The 24,111-nt window shown below is 51.2% G+C and overlaps 2 protein-coding genes across 3 annotated transcripts; one reads left to right on the top strand and one right to left on the bottom strand.

Annotated features, from left to right (window-relative positions):
* Positions 1-10,971: 10,971 nt before the first annotated feature.
* NRGN (neurogranin) lies at positions 10,972-18,119 on the top strand. 2 transcript variants are annotated; one of them, XM_061202481.1, is made up of 4 exons: positions 10,972-11,111; positions 16,457-16,683; positions 16,912-16,929; positions 17,336-18,119. In XM_061202481.1, the coding sequence occupies exons 1-2, from the start codon at positions 11,097-11,099 to the stop codon at positions 16,676-16,678; spliced, it is 237 nt and encodes a 78-aa protein (XP_061058464.1). In that variant the 5' UTR covers positions 10,972-11,096; the 3' UTR covers positions 16,679-16,683; positions 16,912-16,929; positions 17,336-18,119. The 2 variants fall into 2 exon arrangements, with proteins under 2 accessions (XP_061058464.1, XP_061058465.1); XM_061202482.1 differs by lacking the exon at positions 17,336-18,119 and adding an exon at positions 17,030-17,250.
* A 328-nt stretch (positions 18,120-18,447) lies between these two features.
* Positions 18,448-23,350, bottom strand: VSIG2 (V-set and immunoglobulin domain containing 2). The gene is given in 8 exon segments (XM_061202558.1): positions 18,448-18,580; positions 19,310-19,454; positions 19,566-19,685; positions 20,650-20,808; positions 21,616-21,823; positions 22,408-22,571; positions 22,949-23,287; positions 23,290-23,350. Coding segments are annotated over 8 exon segments (1,329 nt in total).
* Between the last annotated feature and the right edge of the window lie 761 nt (positions 23,351-24,111).

Raw genomic sequence — 24,111 nt, 5'->3', positions numbered from 1 at the left:
ATCTGACTGGAGAAAAAGATGTCCATATCCACCCAGCCCTCATCTATCTCTGGGCTCTCTTCTCTGTCTTAAAGGAATTTTCATTACTTGCCAGTAAGTCTAAGTATAGCAAGCCCACACACCAGACATGGGACAAGGGTGAGGGGTTGATGTGACAGAAATGCTGAGAGAGGGACTTCCCTGGTGGCGCAGTGGTTAATCTGCCTGCCAATGCAGGGGACACGGGTTTGAGCCCTGGTCCGGGAAGATCCCACATGCTGCGGAGCAACTAAGCCCGTGCACCACAACTACTGAGCCTGTGCTCTAGAGCCCACGAGCCACAACTACTGAGCCCGTGTGCCACAACTACTGAAGTCCACGCACCTAGAGCCCGTGGTCTGCAACAAGAGAAGCCACCGCAATGAGAAGCCCGCGCACCACAACGAAGAGTAGCCCCTGCTCGCCGCAACTAGAGAAAGTCCGCACGCAGCAACGAAGACCCAATGCAGCCAAAAATAAAAAATAAATAAATAAATTTATTAAAAAAAAAAAAGAAGAAAGAAAGAAATGCTGAGAGAGACCAGGGGACCAAGGCTTTGAGTGTGACTACAGGAACTGTAAATGGTCACCCAGAACCCTACAATGGTTCCTCAACTAAGCAGAGCCAGTCCAGGACAACCAATTAAGAGGCCAAGCTGCACGAGATCGCATAAACTCAGGTCTGAAGCGCTAGCTGTTCGAACTTAGAATTTTCAGGGTCTGTCATCAAAGAATCCCTGGAAATAACTTGCACATGCTGCCCCCGTCCTGTCACAATGCTGGGTACCTTGATCTGAGGCACTCAAACATCTCTTGTATTATTATGGCATATTAGGGATTCCTTCGTGTAAATCTTCCAGAAAGCCTGAATGATACTGGCTTAAATATATAGGAGGTTGTTTCTTCATGATTTTAGCATTTGACTTGTTGCCTTCTGGTCAAAAGACAGCTGATGCAGCTCTAAACTTCAGGTCTGTATTCAAGGCAGAAAGGAGAGGGACAGGTGGTGACAGCTGCCTTTGCCTCCTCCAATCTGGAGAGCAAGAGCTTCCCAGAAGATTTCTCAGCAGAAATCTGCTTCTATCTTATTGGTCATATCTGGGCCGTGTGATCAGCCCTAGCTGTCATAAAAGCTGAGAAAGTGGAAACAGGCTTAGACTGATTATGACGCATTCTCAGGCCCGGACCCATGACAGGCTCCAACAAAACTGCAGTTCTGTTAGGAAGCAAGTAGGGGGAATGCATGGATGTTGGCTAGGTAACCAACAGTGTCTGCCATCATGGTTTTATTAAGATCTACACATCCTCACACAGTATCCCAAACATGGAACTTTCCCGTTGTTATGATCTGACATATGTTTAGCAAATTATAACATAGCTCAGCTCCACCATCCTGTTCCCAGGAGAACAGAAAGTGCTCTCTCTTCTTTAAGAGCCAAGCTTTAAATTATTAGAGGAATGCAAATCAAAACTGCAATGAGGTAGCACCTCACACCAGTCAGAATGGCCATCATTAAAATGTCCACAAACAATAAATGCTAGAGGGGGTGTGGAGAAAAGGGAACCTTTGTACACTGTTGGTGGGAATGTAAATTGGTGCAGCTACTATGGAAAACAGTACGGCGTTTCCTCAAAAAACTGAAAATAGAGCTACCATATGATCCAGCAATCCAACTCCTGGGAATATATCTGGACAAAACTATAATTCAAAAAAATACATGCACCCCTATGTTCATAGCAGCACTATTCACAATAGCCAAGACATGGAAACAACCTAAATGTCCATCGACAGATGACTGGATAAAGAAGATGTGGTACATATATACAATGGAATACTACTCAGCCATAAAAAAGAATGAAATAATGCCATTTGCAGCAACATGGATGGACCTAGAGATTATCATACTAAGTGAAATAAGTCAGAAAGAGAAAGACAAATACCATATGATATCACTTATATGCGGAATTTAAAATTGACACAAATGGACTTATCTATAAAACAGAAGCAGACTCACAAACATAGAGAACAGACTTGTGGTTGCCACGGGGGAGGGCAGGGGGGGGAGGGATGGGTTGGGAGTTTGGGATTAGCAGATGCAAACTAGTATATAGAGGATGGATAAACAACAAGGTCCTACTGTATAGCACAGGGAACTATATTCAATATCCTGTAATAAATCATAATGGAAAAGAATATGAAAAAGAATGCGTGTATACATATATATGTGTGTGTGTGTATATATGTGTGTATATATATATCTGAATCACTTTACTGTACACCAGAAACTAACACAACATTGTAAATCAACTATACTTCAATAAAATAAATTTAAAAAAAAAAGGAACCAAGCTTTATACTCTTTCACTTCTGAGGAACATTTGCTATAGGATTGTGCCTACTGTACAGACACTCTCCCAGGTATGTGTGAACACTGAACGCCTGTGGAAAGACTAAAGACCTTAAGGCTTCAGGGTCAAAGGGACAGAGTGGTTTTACCTAACATACTTTCTGTCTAAGCAGCAGGAACGTTTCCACTAACAACACAATCCAAAAACAGCTCATGTTCCAGCACTCCCCACCCTCACCCCACTCCAACACATGATCCCACGGCAGGCAAAGCAAAAATAACAAAAGTATATCAACCCAAATAACTATCAGTTCTTACCTCGTTAAACACAAACACTCCACCCAAGCTGCAGAATAACAAAAGCTTGTAGATAATAATCCTTTACTTTCCAGTGCTTCAGTATGACCAAAAAGGAAAAAAAAAAAGTCAAACCAAACAAACATCACTTCCCAAGGTTAGAGCCAGGGTTAATCTGAGTAGAACTTCCCCTCATTTTTACATAGGAAAATACATTTGACTGAATGACCAAATTCCTGTGTCATGATCCAATCCGAGGGGTGTGTGACATGACTTTCATGTTGGGTGGTGCCCTTGAGGAAGCTTTCTCTCGCAGATGGCCTGCCACCCAGGCCCTACAACGGCTGAGTTCTAACATCTGTTCACCTGTGTCTTGGCCATATTGGATGACAGTCTGCGAGGACAATTCTGTCAATGTCTCCTTCCCTTTGAAGTCTAGGTAAGAGACCTTTCCATACCAACGCTAACTGTCCTCACAGAAACTCATATGCAAATTCACTAGAAGATGATTGTGGTAACACATCTGCAGCCAGATGGCTGATCTGTACTGGTTTAACAAAAGTGACAGTGGTAGGCCCTTAATTCCTTATAAATGGCAGTGGCAGGCTGGTCTTCGTCTACCCAACAGGCCATTGGTTTGGGCTGGTATGCAGAAGTCATTAACATATAAACTTATTCAAGGGAATTGGGATCAACTGCATCAGACCACCCCATGAAAGAAACTTCCCACTTTTTTAAATGAAAATAAAACCCTCCAAGGTTATCAATAGAAAGAGAAACTCCAAATTTAAAAAGGGCAGCAAGACCACAAAGCTGGGCTCTGATCCCCTGAAAGCCAGCTTCCTCTTAAGGTCCCTGAGTAACGGATGTTGCCACCCAACTGGCCTTTTGACCTTGGCCCTCTGGTCTAAAACTGAGTATATCATTCTTCCTTCAATGTCCTTTTGCATAGCTAAGACAAAATTGAAATGCTCAACCAAGCTAAAGGAAGGAAACCATAAAACGGAAACAGAAATATTAAACTAGATAAACTGGTTTTAGGCAAGGCTCCTTCCCAGGCTCGCTGGCCCTGTCATGTTCTGTCTCCCATGCTCCTCCCATGAAAGGGGGCCACCTCAGCAAGGACTTCCGTGGAACATGTGTCCAAATGCCTCTGCTCCTCAGAAGGGAAGCCCTGAGGCTGAATCTCAGAGAGATGAGGAGTTCCTCCCTATTTAAGGTCCACCTACTAAGTTCTTGCTGAAGATATACCTGGTCCTCTATCAAACTCATGGCCCACTGCCAATTAGATCATGCCTGACCACAGAAATATGCACTTTTCTTTACCCCTTGCTTCCTCTAGACAGTATTATTCCTTCACCCCCTTCTTCATTCAATCATTCAAAAAATATTTATGAAGTACCCACTACGTATGTCCCAGAGATTGCGATAAGGCTACAGGGGTAAAGAAAACAATACTAATCTTTTTCTTTATGGAGTTTCCAGTCTAATGAACATATGCCTTAAAAATAAGTGTTGAAGAGTCCCTATATTTCAGGGACACATACTTGAATATTTATGACTAAAATGATAATGGGGGAATCATAAGGAATATAGATAAAATAAGTTTGGTGATGAGTTGAGAATTATTGTACAGATGGATACAGTGCAGTTCCTTATATACTACTCTATTTGCTTTTGCATGTGTTTAAATTTTTCTACAGTAAAACAAACATTTTTTAAAAAGTATTAATACAAGGCAATAGTCACTAGATGCCAAATGAATGACCGCCATGGCGCATGGACCCAGATCAAAACCACCACTCCATCCAAGCTCTCAGACTCGAGAGTGTCAGCGTGGTGAAGCGTGAGCCTGGGTTACTGGCCATATACACACACTCCAAGAGGTGCTCATCCTGGATGATTCTGAGAGTCTCTATCTCCTATATAAGAGTTTCTCCCTTCTTCCTTAAGGTAGACAATGGCAGGGGAGAATGGCCTGCACCTCACATGACACACATTACTGGAAGAACCACGAATTTCTTTTATTTGACTGTCCAGCTGAACCACAAAAGGAGAAAAGATCTTTAAACAGACTAAGGAATAAGGAAAAATCATACATCATGTAAGCCTTTTTATAAAAACAAAAAAAAAACAATTAAAATAGGCATTTTTCTGGACCAAAATTGAAGTGGTTCTCAGGTTTGTGTGAGAGTTCAAAATATTAGCAAAATGGTTGTATCCTTGTTATAAAAATGATTGTGGGACTTCCCTGGTGGCACAGTGGTTAAGAATCCGCCTGCCAATGCAGGGGACACGGGTTCGAGCCCTGGTCCAGGAAGATCCCACATGCCGCGGAGCAATAAAGCCCAAGCACCACAACTACTGAGCCTGCGCTCTAGAGCCCGCGAGTCACAACGACTGAGCCCGCGTGCCACAACTACTGAGCCTGCGCGCCTAGAGCCGGTGCTCCACAACAAGAAAAGCCACTGCAGTAAGACCACACACCGCAGGGAAGAGTAGCCCCCGCTCGCCGCACCTAGAGAAGAGAAAGCCCGCGCGCAGCAATGAAGACCCAATGCAGCCAAAAATAAATGAATAAATTTATATTAAAAAAATGATTGTGTTGGTCCAATGTCTGCAGGTGGGATGTGAGGCCCAGCAGGTACACATGTTGCCTGGCCATCACTAGCTTTTTAAAAGTTTATTTATTTTATTTTGGCTGCGTTGGGTCTTCGTTGCTGCACACGGGCTATCTCTAATTGCGGCTACTCCCTGTGGCGGCACGCGGGCTTCTCATTGCGGTGGCTTCTCTTGTTGTGGAGCACGGGCTGTAGGTGCGCGGGCTTCAGTAGTTGTGGCACGTGGGCTCAGTAGTTGTGGCTCCTGGGCTCTACAGCGCAGCCTCAGTAGTTGTGGCGCACGGGCTTCATTGCTCAGCAGAATGTGGGATCTTCCCAGACCAGGGCTCGAACCCATGTCCCCTGCCTTGGCAGGCGGATTCTTAACCACTGCACCACCAGGGAAGTCCCCACCACTAGCTTTTATTCATAAGGAAGCATGGGGAAGCAAACTGAGGAAAGGGAAGTGGAGAGGTAGAGAACAGATAAATGTTTGGGGTAATATAGGAACAAGGAGCAAACCACATCCAGGGCTTTGAACTACACTGAGACCCAGAGGAAAAGGCACGGAGGTGGAGGAAGCAGGCACCTGGCACATCAGCAGGATCAAGAGGCAAGTGTGTGTTAGAGTTCCAAGGAGCAGTGGGGCTGCCGAGCAGGCATGAGCACACAGCTGGTGTGACCTAGAGGGCCGGAATGGCTCCGGTGTATCTAGTCAGGGCACTGAGCTTTAGACAAAAAACCCTGCGTGAGAGGCAGGAGACGGGGTTTGCTGTCCTCAGGGCCTTTCCAGACTGGGACAGCGTAAGCTAACAGTGACACTAAATGCAGTGCATGGCTCACAACTTTTGCCCCTGCCTAGAATGTCCCCCTGCCTATTCCCAGGCCCCTTTACTTCTTTGAGTCCTATTCTTCCTCCAAACCATCCTCATCCAGGAAGCTTTCCTGGATCATCCAAATTCTCAGGTATTTCTCCCCCATTTCAATTCTCATAATACTTACCCGTCCACATCATTCATTTGGCATCTATCATGTATTACTTTAGGGAATATAAATATATCCCATACGTGTACATGTAGATACATATATATTTATATACATCCATATCTATATATACATAAGATATATGTGCACATAGATATATACACACATACATACATATATACTTTTTTTAAAGGAAATTTTAATGTCATTAACATATATCGAAGGTCATTATTATTATTTTTTTTTAAGTATTTGTTCATTTATTTATTTATGGCTGTGTTGGGTCTTCGTTTCTGTGCGAGGGCTTTCTCTAGTTGCGGCAAGCGGGGGCCACTCTTCATCGCGGTGCGCGGGCCTCTCACTATCGCGGCCTCTCTCGTTGCGGAGCACAGGCTCCAGACGCGCAGGCTCAGTAATTGTGGCTCATGGGCCCAGCTGCTCTGCAGCACGTGGGATCTTCCCAGACCAGGGCTCGAACCCGTGTCACCTGCCTTGGCAGGCAGATTCTCAACCACTGCGCCACCAGGGAAGCCCCATACATATATACTTTTATCTGTAAGACTGTAAGAGACAAGAGCCAAGAGACTGTGAGTGATTTGCTAACCGCTGTAACCCATTCCTTCGAGCCCAGTGCAAGTGCTGGGAGCCGAAGAGGTGAACACACACAGAATTCAAAGCTAGAACTCCTGCGTTTTAGCCCTAGTACCGCAGTTCACTAGAGGTCTAATTCCAACAAGACACAAGTCACTTAACCTCTCTAGGCCTCACTGCCTCCTCAGAAAAAGCGGTTAAAAATACTAACGCCTCCTCACACAGTTCTCAAAAGCAACAAATTAAATCATGGATGTGGAAGCACCTTGTAAATCACTCCTCGGATTTAGGATAATATTATTACGCTGTTCTGAGTTTTAACCCGGACTCTTCCATTTCATGACGGTGTAACCTTGGGTAAATTCTTCAGCCCCTAAAAGCCTTCACTTCCTCATCTGTAAAACAGGAAAGATAATGCCTAACTCGCAGAGTTGTTGTAAGAATTAAATGAAATCACATATATAACGGGGCTAGTACGACACACAGCACCCAGCACTCACTCAGAAGTCTTGGTTCCTTCCCTTGTCTCACCAAGCGTGGCGTGTTAAGCCTTCTGTATCGTGTCCCTAACGGTACCTTGCGCACAGCAGAAGTCCGAGGGATATTTACTCTTCTTGATAAAGCTGCTAATGAGAACGACGTCGATGATGACGGATAACAACTATCGGTGAAGATGACTTAATGGTCGTCCAATGCCCAGCAAGCCTGACTTTTAAATTGGAATGCACCCCTTGAGCCGCGTGCTTTCTCCCCCTCGCCTTTATGACCTGTGGGGTGAGGGCGGGAGGAGGCCTCCCGTCTAGCAGAGGCCCCTTTAAAGCTGTACCCGGGCTCCCCCTCTGCCAGCCAAGTTGCTAAAAATACTACTACAGCAAAAGCTGGAATATTTGCCGAGAAAACTGAATTTCCTGCCACCCTCACCCCCTCCGCTCAAATGAGTAAAATCCTGACCTAAGAAGCCCCCAGATCAGCTCCACCAAAGGCACAGCCTCCTACTTCCCACCCTCGTCTTATCATGGAGTCCCTCTGTGGGCTTGAGCCAGGATGTTATGTTCAGAAAGTGCCCACTCCCAGGAGGGGAAGCCGCAAGTATTGGCAAATAGCTTGCCATGTGCCTTGGCTTTTCTCTCTGCTTACAAGGACCAACTCTCTCCAAATCCCCATCCATCTGTCCCAAGAAGGATCTGTATCGGACCCCAGAAGCTTCCCACTAATCCATCTTTTATCCTCTCTTTTTTTGAACCATCACCTCCTCTGCCAGCCTTGCCTTCTATTCTGTGCCCTCCTCCTCCATGCTCCATGCTGGGTCCAGACCCTGCACCCACAGGTCCCAGCTCCCTCTCTAACCGGGCCCTTCCGGAGTTCCTCTCCTGTCCAGGCCTGCAGTCCTTCTCCTTCAATAGCTGGGGGGGGGGGGGGGGGTGGGCAAAGATAGAGGAGAGTTTTTGACATCTCAAGAGTCAAGGAGGATGACTGTAGGGCCCAAGCCCAGCAGGTTACTAGGTAACCCTCCAAAGGCTGACCTCGGCCCCAGGCGAGACGCAGGGTGAGGCAGCCCGCTCCTTAAACCAGCCGGACCCGGCACTCCGCACTGCTCCTGCCCTCTTTCCTTCTCACTGGTTCGAGAATCAGAGGCTCAGAGTTCCACCCAGCCGGACTTGCTGACAAACTTTGGCCACTTAGTCCAGATGAGGAACCCCTTACCAGGGGAAGTGCGTGCCCTTGATGTGTGCTGGTGAAGGGGTCCACTTCTGTGCGTGTCTTTGGATGTGAGTGTGTGGCAAGGTGCCCACAGTATGTGTCTCTGTGGATGTGTGGACATTGTGTGTGTCTGCGTGTGGGTGTCATTAAATGGGGCCATCCGTGTTGCTGCTCCTGCCTCTGGATATTTGAGTCTGTGGGTGTCTGTCTTCCTATTCCAGTCTCTGCTTTCCTGTCTGTCTACTTTTTCCTCACCTCGGGGCCTGCCCATCCCCCAGGACAAGCACTGCGGCCAGTTCTGCGTAGGCGCCTCAAGTGGGCTCTCGCTGAAAGGGTTGTTTTGCCGATGGAACTGATGAGCGCGCGTATCTGTTCTCCCTTGGGCCCACTGGTGTTCAGAGACACCCTCACCCCACACAAAGGTGTCTTTTAGGAAGACGAAAGGGCTGTGCTGCCTGTGAGGGGGTTTGATGGGGGGGGCACATTTTAAAGATAGCCCCTCTTCAGCTCTGACCAGCAGGAAGAAGGGCCTAGAGGCAGCGCAGCCTGCAGAGGGATGTTGCCTAGCAACTTGGGAGACTTTACTGCAAACTCACTAAATCCTGAATTCCTCAGCTCTAATTTGGGAAGAGAAAAGCACGGAGTCCAAGCCTGATATCCAGTCTGCCCCCAGTGTCCTCCTTCCCTCTCTCCTCTGGAATCTGGAGTTGAAATCCAATGGGAACTGGCACAAACCAAGGCCCTAGACGTGCGCATCATTTAGGCAAGGGCTCGAGTTCCCAAGACATCCTGTCATTTGGTGGAGGTGGGGGGATGGAGGATGTGCCAGAGACAGATTGGGGAACAGATTTTCAGTTACAAGGGTGGGTGGGTCCCAAACATGCTGGGAGAGACACCTCTACACCCCAAGCTCTGGAATCCCAGCCAGCATCCAGCTCAGCTTGGGGCCCCAAGCTGGCTAACCCTGTCCCCAGCCAGAGTGGCCACTGGAATTTCCCTCCCGCTCATCTTCCCTTTGGCAAGCAAAGCCCGTGGCCCAAATATTCAGGTAAGAAGGAAGCGTGTGACAGCCATGCTAGGACTGGCCAGGGGCTGTTGGTTCACAGCAGTGCTGTTGCAGGATCCCCTGTCCCGACCAGAGCCACAGGGCATTTTTCCCCTCCTCCCTCTGCTTCAGTCAACAGGCCTGAAGGGCAGCCTTCCTTTCTTCCTTCCCTCCTCTGGGACCTCAGCTGAGAAAGACTTTCTAGTTTTCTCAGAGGTGGCCCACTCTCTTCACTAACATGCCACACTGCCAGCTCTCGTACCCTGACCGATTTTGGGAGGCTGGCGACCACGAAAGTGGCAGGCTGCTCCTGCACGAGGCTCCTCCCCTATCTCCCCTTCCCAGGCCTCTCACAAAGCCCACATCATTCCTCCATCATGGACCTAAAGAACTGATGACTTCTGATATTTCCCTATACTGGGTTGAGAGTATTTTTTTCCTCCCAGGGGCAAGGGTGAGAGTGGTCAGTTTTTGTCTTATTCAGAAACAGTAGATTAAGAGGTTAGGGAGAGTGTGGTTCAGTGAGTGGGAAGGAAGAGTGTCCATATCCATATATAAATACATACAAAATGGGTGTTGTGCATGTATGATTTTGCCTGTTTAGTGCAGGGCATTTAGATAGATGGATGGATGGATAGATAGATATGTAATGCAGACATTTCGGGTAGTGTGATTGCCTGTGGATGTGTGTGCTTGTGTGTGCACATAACAGGGTGGCTGCATCTATCTGCTCAGTGTGTGTACAAGGTCTGTGTAGTTATTTTTGCAGGCTGTGTCTGTAGTGTCTGTATGTTGAAGAAGTGCACGTTTTAGTGAGCCTGGGGAGTATCATATATGGGCCTGTGGGGCTCAGGCGTGAGCTTTTGTGTTTATGTGTGCCCACCTTCTCCATTCCACAGCAGAGCGATGACGATACCTTTAAACCGCACGTCTTAGGGGGCATTTCTTTGAGGACTGAGGGGGAGGGAAGGTAGAGGGAGCCATATTTGGCACTCTAGCTAGGTTGTGGAAGCGTGGGGAGGTGGGTGAGGGGTGCATGCTTTTCTCTATGTGGGTGGGAGGGATGTTGTGCACAGATGCGAGTGTATTTGTGCCCGGGATGTCGGGGTCCTCCTTCTGCCTGCGCCAGCATACATCTGCCTGGCAGTCTGCCGCCTCGGCAGCATGGGGGGTGAGTTTGGGAGGATGGGGGTGTGTAGGAGGAATGGATGGAAGTGTGTAGGCAGAGGGGTTGGGGCAGGAGGCGGAGCGAGCCGGAGGGAGCCGGGAGGGGGCGTGGTCCCCCTCCAATCTCCCCGCCCACCCTGCCGAAGGCTTCTCCTGATTGGCTTCTCGACCGCAGGGCTCAGGTTACTTTCTCCCGCAGGGCCGAGCGCGGGAGAGAGGACCCGAGAGCTGAGCGGCTGGTTTGGCCCCGGTCGGCTGCCTCCCCACTGCCCCAGAGTCCCCACCCGGCACCGCACCGACCCCCTGCGCCAGCCTCCGTCCCAGCCAAGGGCCCCCAACACCAGCATGGACTGCTGCACCGTAAGTTAGAGGGTCTGGGGGAAGGGGCACCCGAGAAGCCCCTGGAGGGCGAGCGAGGGATGGAAGTGGGTGCAGAAGACCTAGCAGCAATAAGGGTGCCTGCTGAGACGTGGGTGGTGGGTGGTGGAAGGCGCCCGCCTGACTTGAAAGCCCTAGGAAGAATGTTCCCCCACTCGTGGGGGCGTCTGGGCGCCCATCCGTCAGCCAGTCTAGGTTGGTCTGGGAGCTCGGCAAGGCTCTGCAACAGGGAAGCTGCAGGTTAGACGGGAAGAGGAACTTCCCCCAGAGAGACGCTGGAAACCGTCGCCTAGCGAAGCTCCCGCGACTCCTTTACCCTGACTTTCGTCCCCCACCCCATTCCCCATCCCACTGCCGCCGCCGTCGGTGGGCTGACAGGTTAACTCTCGTGACCCTCGCGCCCTGTACAGCGCCGGGTGAGATAGTCAATTATTATTGGTTAGCTTAGTAGTGATGATGGGTTGCGAAGAGCCTAGTCCGTGTGGTTCTGGGGAGGGATTGGCCAGACCTCCAACGCCTTCTAGCCCTGGAGGGGGCTGGGTGAAGTGACCGCGAGAGAGCCCTGCTGGTGAGGGAAGGAAGTGTCTGCAATTTGTCAGCGCCCACACGGAGACCTCATGCCAAAGCGGGTTGCTGTTAAAGTACTCTGGTATGAAAGCGCCTGGTACAGGACCAGGCTGCTGGCACAGTCGAGGAGTGCAGTGATCATGCATGTATACAACTTATTTGTTCATTTATTTGATATTTTTATTTATTTTATTTTAGCCCCTACATATGGAGAAAGTCCTACTCCAAAGTCTTGTATTCTCAGCCGTTTGGTCAACCCAGCTAATGATACAAGAGGTTATGACTTTGCCTACTTAGAAAAGGAAAAAAAGTGAGGTTTGGAAGGAAAGAATAGACCAGTTTAGAAGAGGTGAGACTTCCCTATGTCTGGGTACCAAGAGGCAGAAGGAACTTAGGGACAAGTGGTTGTGGTTGGTGTTATGATGTTTAACTCTTATTAATACAAATAACTGTTGTCAATTTGTGAATGCTTACCATGTACCTAACATTTTATGTTTAATCATCACAACAACCCTGTGAAGTAGATATTTTTCCCATTTTACAGATGTGCAAACTGAGGTTTAGAAAGATTAAATGATTTGCCCAAGGAGGCACTGCTTCTAAGTGTGGAGGTGGGACACTAGCCTTGTCTGATTCCAATAGCTGTAATTTAACCTCTCCTATAAACATTTACTATATTTCCTCATTATAAAGGTAATATGGTCATAACAGAAAAATTTAAAAACTAAAGAAGAGTATAAAAAAGAAACATATCAATCATCTACAATCCCACCCCCTGGAGAAAGCTCTAATAACATATTTTCTTCCAGTCTTTCGCCTCTGTTTGTTATTCCCCAGGAAGCAGTTTTTGGTTGTGAAAGGAGGAATGGGCTCTTAATGGAGGTTCCTGGGCTCCTCACCCCCAGCAGAATTTTACAAAACAGAGAAAATAAATGGATGGTGGGTTCTGGATACACATGTAAGGGAGAGGAAATACTGCCAAGATGGTAAGAATGATGGGGAAGGGAAGGTAGGAAGAAAGGTCAGTGGAAAGAGATGAGAGAGCAAAGACTCCAAGAAGCCAGGGAAGGAATGTAACTTGTCTCCCCTGGTACCTGCAGGACTAATTAGAGTAGGATGTCAGGTCCCTGCCTGTAGGCTCTGATCTGCCCTGGACCATGCTCCTGGGTGCCCACAAGGCCATACTGAGGGATTGGTAGGCATGGTTGGAATAAGTGTCCCCTAAAAAAAGAAGCTGCCCACCCAAACAGTACAGAAGAGGCAAATGCATAATTATCCCAGAGGCCCAGCACCCTGGGTCACCTCCTCCAGCGCATTCTCTACACCGGAGCCTTCCCCTTTCAGGCCCTGTCCTAGGCCTGCAGGGCTAAAGAACTGAGCAAGAGACAGCACCGTTGTCAGGCTGTGTATGGGGGCGGGGGAGGGGTGGCGTGGCGGCCAAGAAGAGGTAACGGGGCAGACCGTAGGGGCAGGGCTGGCACTGATCATCTTCCTACCCAACCCCATTCTGCAGAGGGCTGGGCTCAGTGCTGGGAAGCAGCTGGGACGTGCATAGAGAGCAGAGCACATCTTGGGGGTGAGGACCGGTCCCTCTTCACCTTCCATTCTGGGGCTCTCCTTGCTGACCATCCAACCTGGTGTTTGGGCAACACCTAGTCCTGCTTTATTTTCTTCTTTCTCCTTTGTAAGGAGGCTCAAACAGAAATGAGAAGAAGAAAACAGATCTGCTTTTTTTTCTTTTTTTTTTAAGAGCAAGAGCTGTTGATTCAGATGTACCAGTTGCCAATTTACATAGTCTGACTTTATATCTGACTTTCCTGAATTCACTTAATATAAAAAGGAAAAGAAACATTTTTTTGGACCCATTTTTTGCTTAGTCTAGTTGACTTGGTCCAGCTGAACTCATAGAAATAATTACCTGCCCTGAGGTAGTGGTCAACAGCACAGGTTTCTGAATCCCATCACTGTTTGTCAGCTCTGTGACCTTGGGTAAGTTACAAAATGTCTCTGAGGATGTGTCTTTACCTGTAAAATGGGAATTCAATGAGGTAATGTGTGCAAAGCGCTTAACACAGGGCCCAGCATATAACAAGCAGTAGGTAGGGATCATTCTTAAAGCTTTTAGGATTTGGGAGCTGAAGGAGACTTTATTCATCTAGGCCAAGTTCTAGTTGTGGCTGAAGATATTGAGACCCTCAGAGGTGAAGTGATGGGACCATTTGGGACCAGAAGCCATGGCTCGTGTTTTGCCCACCACTGTCCCCCTCCCCCTCCCCCTCCTACAAACCCCCCAGTTCATGCAGAGCTCTCAGGCACACACCATCAGATCTTGGCTTTGGAAGGCACCAACCCAGGCACCATGACCCTTCCTGGATTCCTTTTACTGTCCCTCCATTTCTGTCCCTCCAGCTCTGCCCTGAGAATTCAGCTGGAGGGAGAGGCGGCTGATTCTGGGGAGGAGCAGCGTGCTGGGGGTGGCTCTGCCTGTTGTTCCATCCTGGATCCAGCCGGGGTGGGTGGTGACCGCAGGTGGGCCTTAGCATGTTTGGGGGAAGGTACCCCTTCCTCCGCTCCACCTCTACGGCTGCTGGCCCAGGAGAGGGGCTCAGGAATGTTTTCTTGAGCATTGTCCTCTTTTGAGAAGAAGCGTCCCTATTCCCTGAGACTCTCCCAAGAAAGGCTTGAGCTCTGAGAATCAAGGATCCAAAAAGGGTTGTTTCTAAGTGGGGAATAAGATGTCAGGGGGCGAGCACTAGACCCAGGAAAGACAAAAAGAGTGTGTCAGACCCCTCCACAACCACACCGGCCCTTGATAACGCCTTTTAACTGAAGTTAAATCAATTGTGGACGTCTTGAGCACAAACTGAGGAGCTCTGAAGCCCAGGAAATGAAGACAGCCTTGGGAACCATAATGGGAGGAAGCCATTTGTAAACCTGGGCTTAGGGCATCTGGGATGTAAATCTGTGCCTCCTAGGACAGGACCGGGCTGGGGCAGTGATCACTGAGGCCCCACGCACACCCATCCCAATTCTGTGAACCGGACGGGTGATGGAGCGAGGGGAAAGGAATAGAACTGAATTACTACTACTGCGTGAGACCTCTGCGGAGAAGCAAAGCACAGGGAAAGTAGTGGAAGTCCTCAGGCAAAAAAAAAAAGCAAATTCCTAGAAGCCAGAGGGTCAGTTCAAAGAAGAAATGCCCTTCTAAATCCACAGTACCCTTCTGCTTCCTACCCCACGTCATCACTGTGAGTAACACTAAGCAAGAAGCAGGCTGGGGGCGGGGGCGCTGAGGCCCTCTCCGTTCCGGAGCCTCGCCTCTGAAATCAGTCCCATCAGTTCCCTAACCCTTTCTATTCTCAGCTAGGGCAGGCTGCTGGAGAAACAGAAACCTGGAGCCTGTGGGTGGGTCTCATTATTTTTAGGTTGATCCCTATGAAATTGTTTTTATATGACCACTTTAGCCTACAAAAACAGCTCTTTCACATCAACTCACTATCATTTAAAGGAATCATAAGAGCTACCATTAATCAACCAACTAGATGGTGCCAGAAGCTTTCTGCGTATCACATTGTTTATTCTTCCCCACAACCCAGAGGTAGATATTATTATCTGATTTCAGATGAAGGAACTGAGTTAGGAAAAGATTAGAAAAATTGCCCAAGACCACTCAGTTAGCAAGTGGTAGAGCTTGGTTCCTTTTCTTGACTGCCTTTGCTTACCTGCAGAGTAGGGGTTAAAAATATCCTCTGGACTCTGGCATACAAAGGTTTGACTCTTTGGTCCACTGATAACTACCTGTATGACCTCAGGTATGGTTTCAACACTCTAATCAGGGGTAAACTGGGATAACAATAAAAGGTACGTCATAGAGTTGTTGCCAAGACTAAATAAAATAACATCTGTAAAACTCTGTGATGCTGTGCCGGGAACAAGGGCAGTGCTTAAATGGTAGCTATTGTCATAATTCTTTTCTTTCTCTTGAGCACATCATGGAAAGGGCTTCTTGCTCCTGCTATTTTCCTTTTGTCCTTTTTTGGAGTGAAGCCTTTTCTCTGTAGCTTCTTCCAGACCATCTCCTCTCTTCTGTGTTTGAGTACATCCTGAGGAGCAGTGCAAAATGGAGAGGCGATGGGAAAACAGTCTCTGGCCTCTAGCCCTGGGTGAAGGGGGGCTGCCTCGCTGAGGGGTAAGCCCCATCTTCACCCTAATTCCAGCTTTGAGCTCTGGTGCGATTTTACTCAGCGAAGGGACTGGCCTGCCGATTCTTCTGAACCCTCTCCCAGGGAATCCTGGACTCAGAAGGGACCCTTCTGAGCTGGAGGCACCCTCTGAGGACGGGGGAAAGGCAGCCACATCCAGGAGTCCCTGCTGTGGTTTACTTTGCTCCTCCAAACCCACCCTCCAGTCAGCTGGGCAGCTCCCCTAACTCGGCTGCTGGCAAGGGGCCTTCGCTCACTCAGGGCTACCCGGCTGTCTTGTATCCCATCTACCGTGCACTTCTCTTTCCTGAGCTGGGAACACAACTGTGTCCACCTGACCCTGAAGCTTCCTTTTTGCCTGCCGCTGGCCAGGAGCCACACACACACACACACACACACACACACACACACACACACACACGGGTGCTGCTTTAGCCCTTCTCTGCACTTCCCACTCCCGCGTCGCCCTCGTCTCAATCCCCCAACACTCTCCTCCTACCCCACTCTCGGGGGGCCTCGGCCCGGTCACCCCACAAAGACCCCCCCCCCGCCCCCCAGGAGAGCGCCTGCTCCAAGCCGGACGACGACATTCTAGACATCCCGCTGGACGATCCGGGTGCCAATGCAGCCGCTGCCAAAATCCAGGCGAGTTTCCGGGGCCACATGGCGCGGAAGAAGATAAAGAGCGGAGAGCGCGGCCGGAAGGGCCCGGGCCCCGGGGGTCCTGGCGGAGCTGGGGGCGCCCGGGGAGGCGCGGGCGGCGGCCCCAGCGGAGACTAGGCCAGGTGAGGCGGGCCGCAGGCTCTCCTTCCCGACCCCGGACCCCCTCCTCCGAAGGAGCAAGGAAGACTAAGGGCGGCTGGGGGGCGGAGAGGGGTGTGGAAGGAGTCAAGGATGGGGGCCTAGAAATCCGAGACGTGCGGTGGGTGGGAGGAGGCTGAAGATGCCGCGGGTTGGAGCGCTCACCTGTTTCTCTCTCTCCACCCTCCCTGCTGCCCCGCCCCGGACCGAAGAACTGAGCGTTTTCGAAGGTAATGAATACGACTCCGAAGCAGCGGGGTGGGACCCCTGAGTGGGAGGAAAGGACCAAATCCCCAGCCCTTCCCTCCGCCCGCCCTCACCTCCTCACAGCCAGGGAAAATGCACCTGCGCCGGCAGGCTTTCTGACACTTGGAGACGCCTGAGACTGCGACGGGGACGCACCTGGACCGACACAGATACCCAGTCACCCGCGTTTGACCAGCCCGGCCGGGGGCCATAAGCACCCAGCGTCTCACACGTACCGGCCGCGGGCTCACTTCAGCTCAGTGACTCCGGGTGGGCAGTTCCGGGTGACCGGGGCTCCCTGGTGCTCCCCGCCCTGGTTCCTGGTTCAGGAAGGAGAGGGGAGAGGAAGTACTGGGAGAGGGCAGGTGCTCAGACCTTCTCTCTCCTCAGTTCCCGAAGAGAGATGGATGCCACGTCCCCTTCGCAGCGACGAGACTTCCCTGCCGTGTTTGTGATCCTCTCCTTCCCACCAACCTGCCAGCTTCAGGAGCCCTCTCTGCGTCCTCAGAGACTCCCTCACCGAGGCAGACTCCGTCGAGGACTCACTAAGGCCATGCCCTTTTAGTTAGTTCTCCAGTCTAGTATGGTCCCCGTTCGCCCTTCCTTCCGACCCTAACCCCAGTCTCCGCGCTCCCAAATCTTCCTTCTTTAGCTTCTCGCCCACCTCTCCCCGCACCCAGCATGCTGCTCTGCCTCCGCAGCCTCGGTGCGCTTCCCTTCGCGCTCTGCGGAGGGCGCCCTAAGCGTTGCCCAAAAACACTCCAAAAAAAAAGTCCTTTCGATCTCTGCGCAGCTAAAGGGGGCGCCGTGCCTCTCGGCGCTGTTCACGTCCCAGCTTAGTCCCAGAACTTTGGATAGGGGAGGAGGGTTTTTATGGTGTCAGATACCCCTTGCTGTGATCGGAAGTCCCCATTTCACACCCCAACCCCACACCTGCCTGTAATCTGCCCTCCCCTCTCCCCAGCGCACCCCGAGAGCCGCCTCTCCAGCCCTCTGCTTGTTTCTGCAAAGGCCGAGTGCGGGGGAGGCTCGGTAGGAGGAGTCTTCCGCGGCCCCGCCCCTGCTCCTGCTGGCCCCGCCCCCACGGGCTCCTGGGGCTGTGGCCGGGAGGGTTTTTATCTCCGTGTGTGCATGTGACCGTGCTGGGTTGGAATGTGAACAATAAAGAGGAATGTCCAAGTGTTCAGAGGGTGCCAGAGAGGAGGGAGTTCGGGTGCACAAGGCCACCGTTCGAAATTTGAACAATCTCCTTTGACCGAACCAAAAAGTGGAGGTGGAGAGTGGGAAAGGAGGAGAGGAACCTAGGTTAGAACGTACCTTCGGAACCAACCAGACTTCCCGCCTACAGCATCCCCTCTGGGACTTCAAGCCCACTCCTTCCCTTACCGGTAACACTCTTTGGGCCGCCTAGAGGAATTCGCTATACCGGCAGAAAGAAGGAGACAATATGGTACCCAAAGGCTTTAATTCTTGATATTCCCCCTCAGGGATCGGGAGAGAAATCAGACAACCATAGGGAGCTTAGACTTGGTGGTCGTCACAGTGCTGGCAGACGGGGGCCTCTCCAGGAGCCCATTGTTAGAATCGGCCCTCACAGAAGGTTGCTCAGAAATCCCAGGTGCGGTGGCATCCTCCCTGATAAACACAGGCAATTCTTAGTGAAGGCTGGAAGCATCCCTCAGTGCACCATCATCCTCTAACCCAGGGGCTTCTAATTTTCACTCTGCATAGGAATCATGGTGGAACTTAGGTTGAAATGAAGATTTCAGGCCCCATCACCCCCAACACACACACATACACACCACACACACACACAGATTCTGCTTCAGGAGGGATAGGAAGTGGCTTGAATCTGAATGTTTAACAAGCTCCTGGTGACTTCTGTTCGAGTAATCTGAGGACCACACTTGGAGAAATATTGCTCTGATCCCTATTCTGGACCCCATGACTGACAGCTAAAGTTGATGACAGGCGGCTTTTGCCTCTCCTTTCCTTACTGCCCCACACACAAGAACTAAACTCAGCTGAGTGCTCAGGACAAACAACTCCTGGCCTCCACATCCTGTCGATGTATATAAAAGGCCTTAAATAGTGAAAAGTAAAAATTCTTCTTTTTTACTTTACTGAAAAGTGTGAGGAGGGTGAGGGCAGCTCATGAACCAAGCCCTCCACCCTGCACGCTTTGCTCACACGCTCAACTACACGGGCTGTACTGCCACTCCTACCACAAAAGCCTAGGGCTGAGCAGCACCCCGCACCCTGAAACACCCCCTAAAGGTGTCAGAGTTTGAGGGCTGAAGTCACCAACTCTTAACCCAAGCCCTTTCTTCCCACTCTGCACCAGCCCTCAGCCCTCCTGCTCACCGTAGGTCACTACCCCCGTATGTCTCCTTGGGCTTCTTCCTCCTGTCTTTCTGGAACCTTATCAGGCAGAACACAGCAACTGACAGGAAGAGCACGCCCAGCAGCACCCCGATCACAGCCCCGGCCACTCGGCCTTTGGAAGGGTCTAGGAGACACAGGATCCTCAGAGCTGCAGACCTTCCTTGGTGCCTCAGATAGCTTCATGCAGACCCCCAACCCAGGCCTGCCAGCCCAGCCTTTGCCCAGCATCCCCTACCAGTCACAGAGAGGGTCAGCTCACAGGATGCACTGCCCATCTGGTTGGTGGCCACACAGCGGTAGGTGCCCGAGGAAACCAGGGAGAGATTGGTGAGAATGAGCCGGCCGGACACCTCATCTAGAGGGTAAAGAGGAAGCGTTCCATCACTCATTCAACTCACAGTGAGCTATACTATGACAAAAGCATATTTCATTTCATCCTTACAATAATCCTGTCAGGAAGGGACTAACCTCATTCTATTAGCGGGGAAACTGGCTCAGAAAAGGAAAGTAATTGTCCAAGGTGATCCAGAGGGGAAGTGTCAAAACCACTGTAACTTCTGTGCTCTTCCCACACTACACAGCTGCCTTTTCAGGGAAGGGGGAGACAGCACACACATGAAGCGTTCAGAAACCACAGTGGAATCGGGGTGGGGTGTCTACTGGCTGATGTCAGGTTCTTGGTTGGGGGAAAAGGGCTTGATTGCTGGAAACTGTGTCCTCTGGGTGGCTCTAAGCTGACCCAAATGCTCTTCTAAGCTGCTTACCTTCCCTTTAGAAGGAAGAGCACACATTGGGAGGTGATCTTGGGGGCTCTCTGGATTGATAGAGGGGTTTGCTGGGGCTGGGAGGAGAACCAGGGCACTGGAGCCAGCATGAGGAGGCTGAGAAGCCAAGGCTCTTAGACAGTCACATGGTTCCTTGAAGAAACTGGCTAAATGATTCAAGCCAGTCCATGCTACTCTGCCTCGGCTTCCTCTCTAGGAAGTTTGGAAATGATTCATGACCCTTAAGAAATCTAAAAGGAATCCTGACCCCCAAAAATAGGCAAGTGGGAATCATAGAATGCCCCTGCCTTCCACTCTCTTCCAGGATATCATGAGTACGTTTAGCTTGAGTAATGCTCCAGGGACCACACAGCCACAGACTGTACAGGAAGACAGGAGGGAACAATAACGGGAGCCAAGGAAGAAGCAGGGGAAAGGTATAGCAGTGTGTCTCATACCTGCAAGCTTGGAACTTGTACTGTGGGTGTGTGGAGTTTAGAGGCCAGATTTGCCCAGGTTCTGAGTCCCTTCTTCCTTGATGGCGTGGGCCCTTACCTTGCACCATGCTGCCAGGAGGTGGTGTAGGAGAAGATCCAAGGCGGATCCAGTTGTACACTGGCCTGGGGGCTCCCTCGGAAGAGCTGCATCTCAATGCAGCAGAGCCCCCCACGGAGGTTTGACCACTCTGACTGCACGAGGGGCTATTGGGGGGCACTGCAAAAATCACAGGAAGTACCTTAGCCATCTTCTAACCCCACCCCCATGAAGTGCTAGGTTTCCTGCTTCAATACCTCCTACCACGTAGCGGTCCACCTCTATTCACATACCACTGCATCCCAGGGAAATGATTTCCACTATTGGAAATTCTGATTGTTAGAAAATTCTTCTTCATGTTGAACCAAAATCTGTGTTAGTATAATATCCCAGTTGGTCCCAATTCCTGCCCTCTGGGCCCACAAAGAGAAATGAAAAAAATCTCTCCTTCCCAGGACAGCCCTTCAGATATTTGAATGCAGCTGTCATACACCACCTGCTAAGTCTTCTCTTTTCCATCTAAACATCTCCAGCCCCTTTAATAGTTTCTTCTGCTTGCTCATCTCCAAGCAGGCTCTAGTTTGGGGTGAGATGGATGCTCTGAACACAGAGTTAGTGCTTAGTGATAGGGGCCCTTTTTCCTTTAATGGGCACTCCCCCTCTCTGCTACTGACCTAGAGAGGGACAGAAACCTAGCTACAAATGGGAGGTTCCCCCAAAGATGGAGCTGCTGGGGGCATGACTCAGATCCATATCTGTGGGAAGGGCTTTCTCTTGAACCCTCACTAGCGACTGAGGGAGGAGGCATTCTTTGTGGAGGGTGGAGCAGGGGTAGGATTGGATGACTTTGGGAAGGGGGCATTTTCCTTCGGGGTCCCCAGTGCAGTTGGGCCCTTGGGCTGGAAATCAGGATAGGGGAGGATTTAGCAGGGCCAGTGCAATCTTTCAGGTTATGTGGGTGGCTGGTGGGTCCCCAGCCTGCCTCACCCAGCACAGTAAGGTTGATTAACCCCAACCCATTGGTGTAGAAATCTGGCGGGTTGTTAACATGGCAGAGGTAGGTTCCAGTGTCCGAGGGATGGACATCAGTCAGTTTCAGGGTGGCCACTCCTCCTGTGGGGGGGTTCTGAAGCAGGCTGGCCCTCTCTGCCTTAGAACCAGTTGGATACAGCTGGCCATTGGTGAAGTACAGGATCTGGGAAGAAGCAGAAGACACATATGTGCTTTTTGCCACCTGGCGTCAACTCTGTAGTCCTTCTTCAAAGCGGGTATTAGAAGCCCCTCCCTTATAGCAGCCAGGGAAGCTGATACTCTGTAGCCAGAACCAGGAAGATCTATGTTGCCAAATACCATCCCTTCCCAGGTGCTGAATGAACTAGATTCATTGCTTTCCGCTAAGCATGCTCTCAACCTGGGGGGAGGGGAAGCAAATATTCCCGGAGGGGGCAGCATTTTTATCCTGCTTTTAATCATAACAGCTTAGCCTTGGTGGGTTTATGAACTGACACCGGAGTGGCACTAACGTACGGGGGTTGCCTGGAGGAACTCTGGGGGAGGCGGTTGGATACACAGGGCTGTATGTGTGATATAGCCTCACGGAGACTGCGTTCCTAAGAAGATCTAGAAAGATCTTTTTCATCCAAGCATACTGATCCACAAATGCGCCCTTTCCGACCCCTTCGCCCTCATCTCTGGGTGGCTCCCCTGTTCCTGCCTCTCCTGGCCAAGCCTGCCAAAGGCAGGAGGGCCCCCCATTCCACGCGGGTGCCCTCAGCTCACGGGTTGGGACGAGGAGACGGGCCTCCCAGGCTGCACGAAGCTCCACTCCAGGGCGAAGTTGTCTCCCACCGATGTGCTGTAGCTGCACGTCAGCTCGGCGGTCTTGCCCACCGGCACGCTCAGGGGCTCGGTGGGCACCTTCACCTCCACGGCCAGCCCGGGGGCTGGAGTGGCCGAGAGGCCGGCGGGAGAAGCACTCAGATGACCCGGCCGGGGTGCCCTTCTTCCCCTGGGGCTCAACTCCCTCCGCTCCATCCCTCCCTTCCTGAAACCTGAGGTTTCCAGGAGGGAGGAGCCCACACACCACCGGCTTTTTGGGTGAAAGGACCTGAAAGGGCCAAGACTGGGCCCGGTCTGAGGGTGTGCTTGTCGGGGAAAGGAAAACAAAAGTCGGGTGGTGGTTAAACCCTCCCGAGAGGCCCAACTTGTCTGCTGGCCCGCCGGCCTCCTCTGTCCTCCACCCTCCCAGCGGCCTTCGACGTCTTCTCCCCGGCCTCTGCCCCCGCCCCCTCCCACCGCCGTCCGCTGGCCCCCTCCTCACCACTCAAGCAGACCCAGCCCAGCAGGGCCCCGCAGAGGAAGGGCCCCGGGAGCCAGGCCATGGCCGCGTCCTGCCGGCTGTTGGTCCGTCTGGGTGTCTGGCTCTGGGAGAAGAGTGCCCACAGGGCAGCCTCCTGGTGCCAGGCCCCAGCGAGACTGGCTATCTCAGAGCAAACAAGGGGAGAGGCCTGGCCCTCAGGTAAGGAAGTGCGCCTCCCTCCTCCAGGCCCCAGTACAGGAATCATTCTAGCCCTACTCCCTTCTTTTGTCCCCTTCCCCCCAATTTCTGAAGCAGTCAGGCCCTGGGGAAAGGGCTGGGCCTGGGGTGGGCACCTCAGGGAGGAGAGGGATCAGAACTGGTGCTCTGTAGGGAAAGAGTGACCCAGGAGGAAGAGGGAGGCATTCTGATAACCTGGGAGCTGGCAAATGACGTCACCACTTTGGGGTCTCACACTGCGAGCTCCAGCCCCAGGCCAAGACCCTGCCACCCCCTTCAGAGTCTTGTTCCTTCTGAGCCCCTCAGCCCCTCTTCAAGTTACTCCTCTGAGATCCCTTCTTTGGCACCTTTATCACCACTTGCTGAGGCAGGAGCCTCCATGGAAACTACAAGCCCTCCCCACTCCCAGAGCCACCCCATTTCACGGGCAGAGAAACTGAGATCCGGAGGAGCCCCTACCCTTGGTAGGAAAAGGTGCGGCAGGACTGGGGTGGACACACCGCCACCACATCCTGTGCCTGGCTCCCCCCCAGTACGAGGGGGATCACTGCTGGACGGGCACAAAGACGGGTAAGGACTCAGTGGTCTGGGGGAGAGGAGCAGGAGCCAGGTTCTTCTCCCCTGCCCTTGAGGAGGAAACAGGAGATTCAGTGCACACACACCTGAGCTGTGAGCACTCAAGCTCCAGCAGAAAGTCACCAATTTTATCCCCTTGCTGCTCAAAGTGAGTGAGGGTCTCCCAGCCCCAGGCCCTTTGTGCCTCTCCACCACTGCCTGACAGCAAATGACCCTTTGAAAGACTCTAGAAGAGCTATCCCGAGCCAGTAAGCCAAGCTGGAGGCTGTGCGGAGAAGCCCTTCTGGGTCCACAGCCTGGGCAGGGTCCTTTTTCCATCATCCTGAGACTCAGCTTCTCCTGGGAATTCCAAGTCTGAAAAGGTGATTTGA

The sequence above is a fragment of the Eubalaena glacialis genome, chromosome 10 (assembly GCF_028564815.1).
Source record: "Eubalaena glacialis isolate mEubGla1 chromosome 10, mEubGla1.1.hap2.+ XY, whole genome shotgun sequence".
NCBI classification, from domain to species: domain Eukaryota; kingdom Metazoa; phylum Chordata; class Mammalia; order Artiodactyla; family Balaenidae; genus Eubalaena; species Eubalaena glacialis.
The sequence above is the reverse complement of the archived record's forward strand: the minus strand, read 5'-3'. Positions and strand labels throughout refer to the sequence as shown.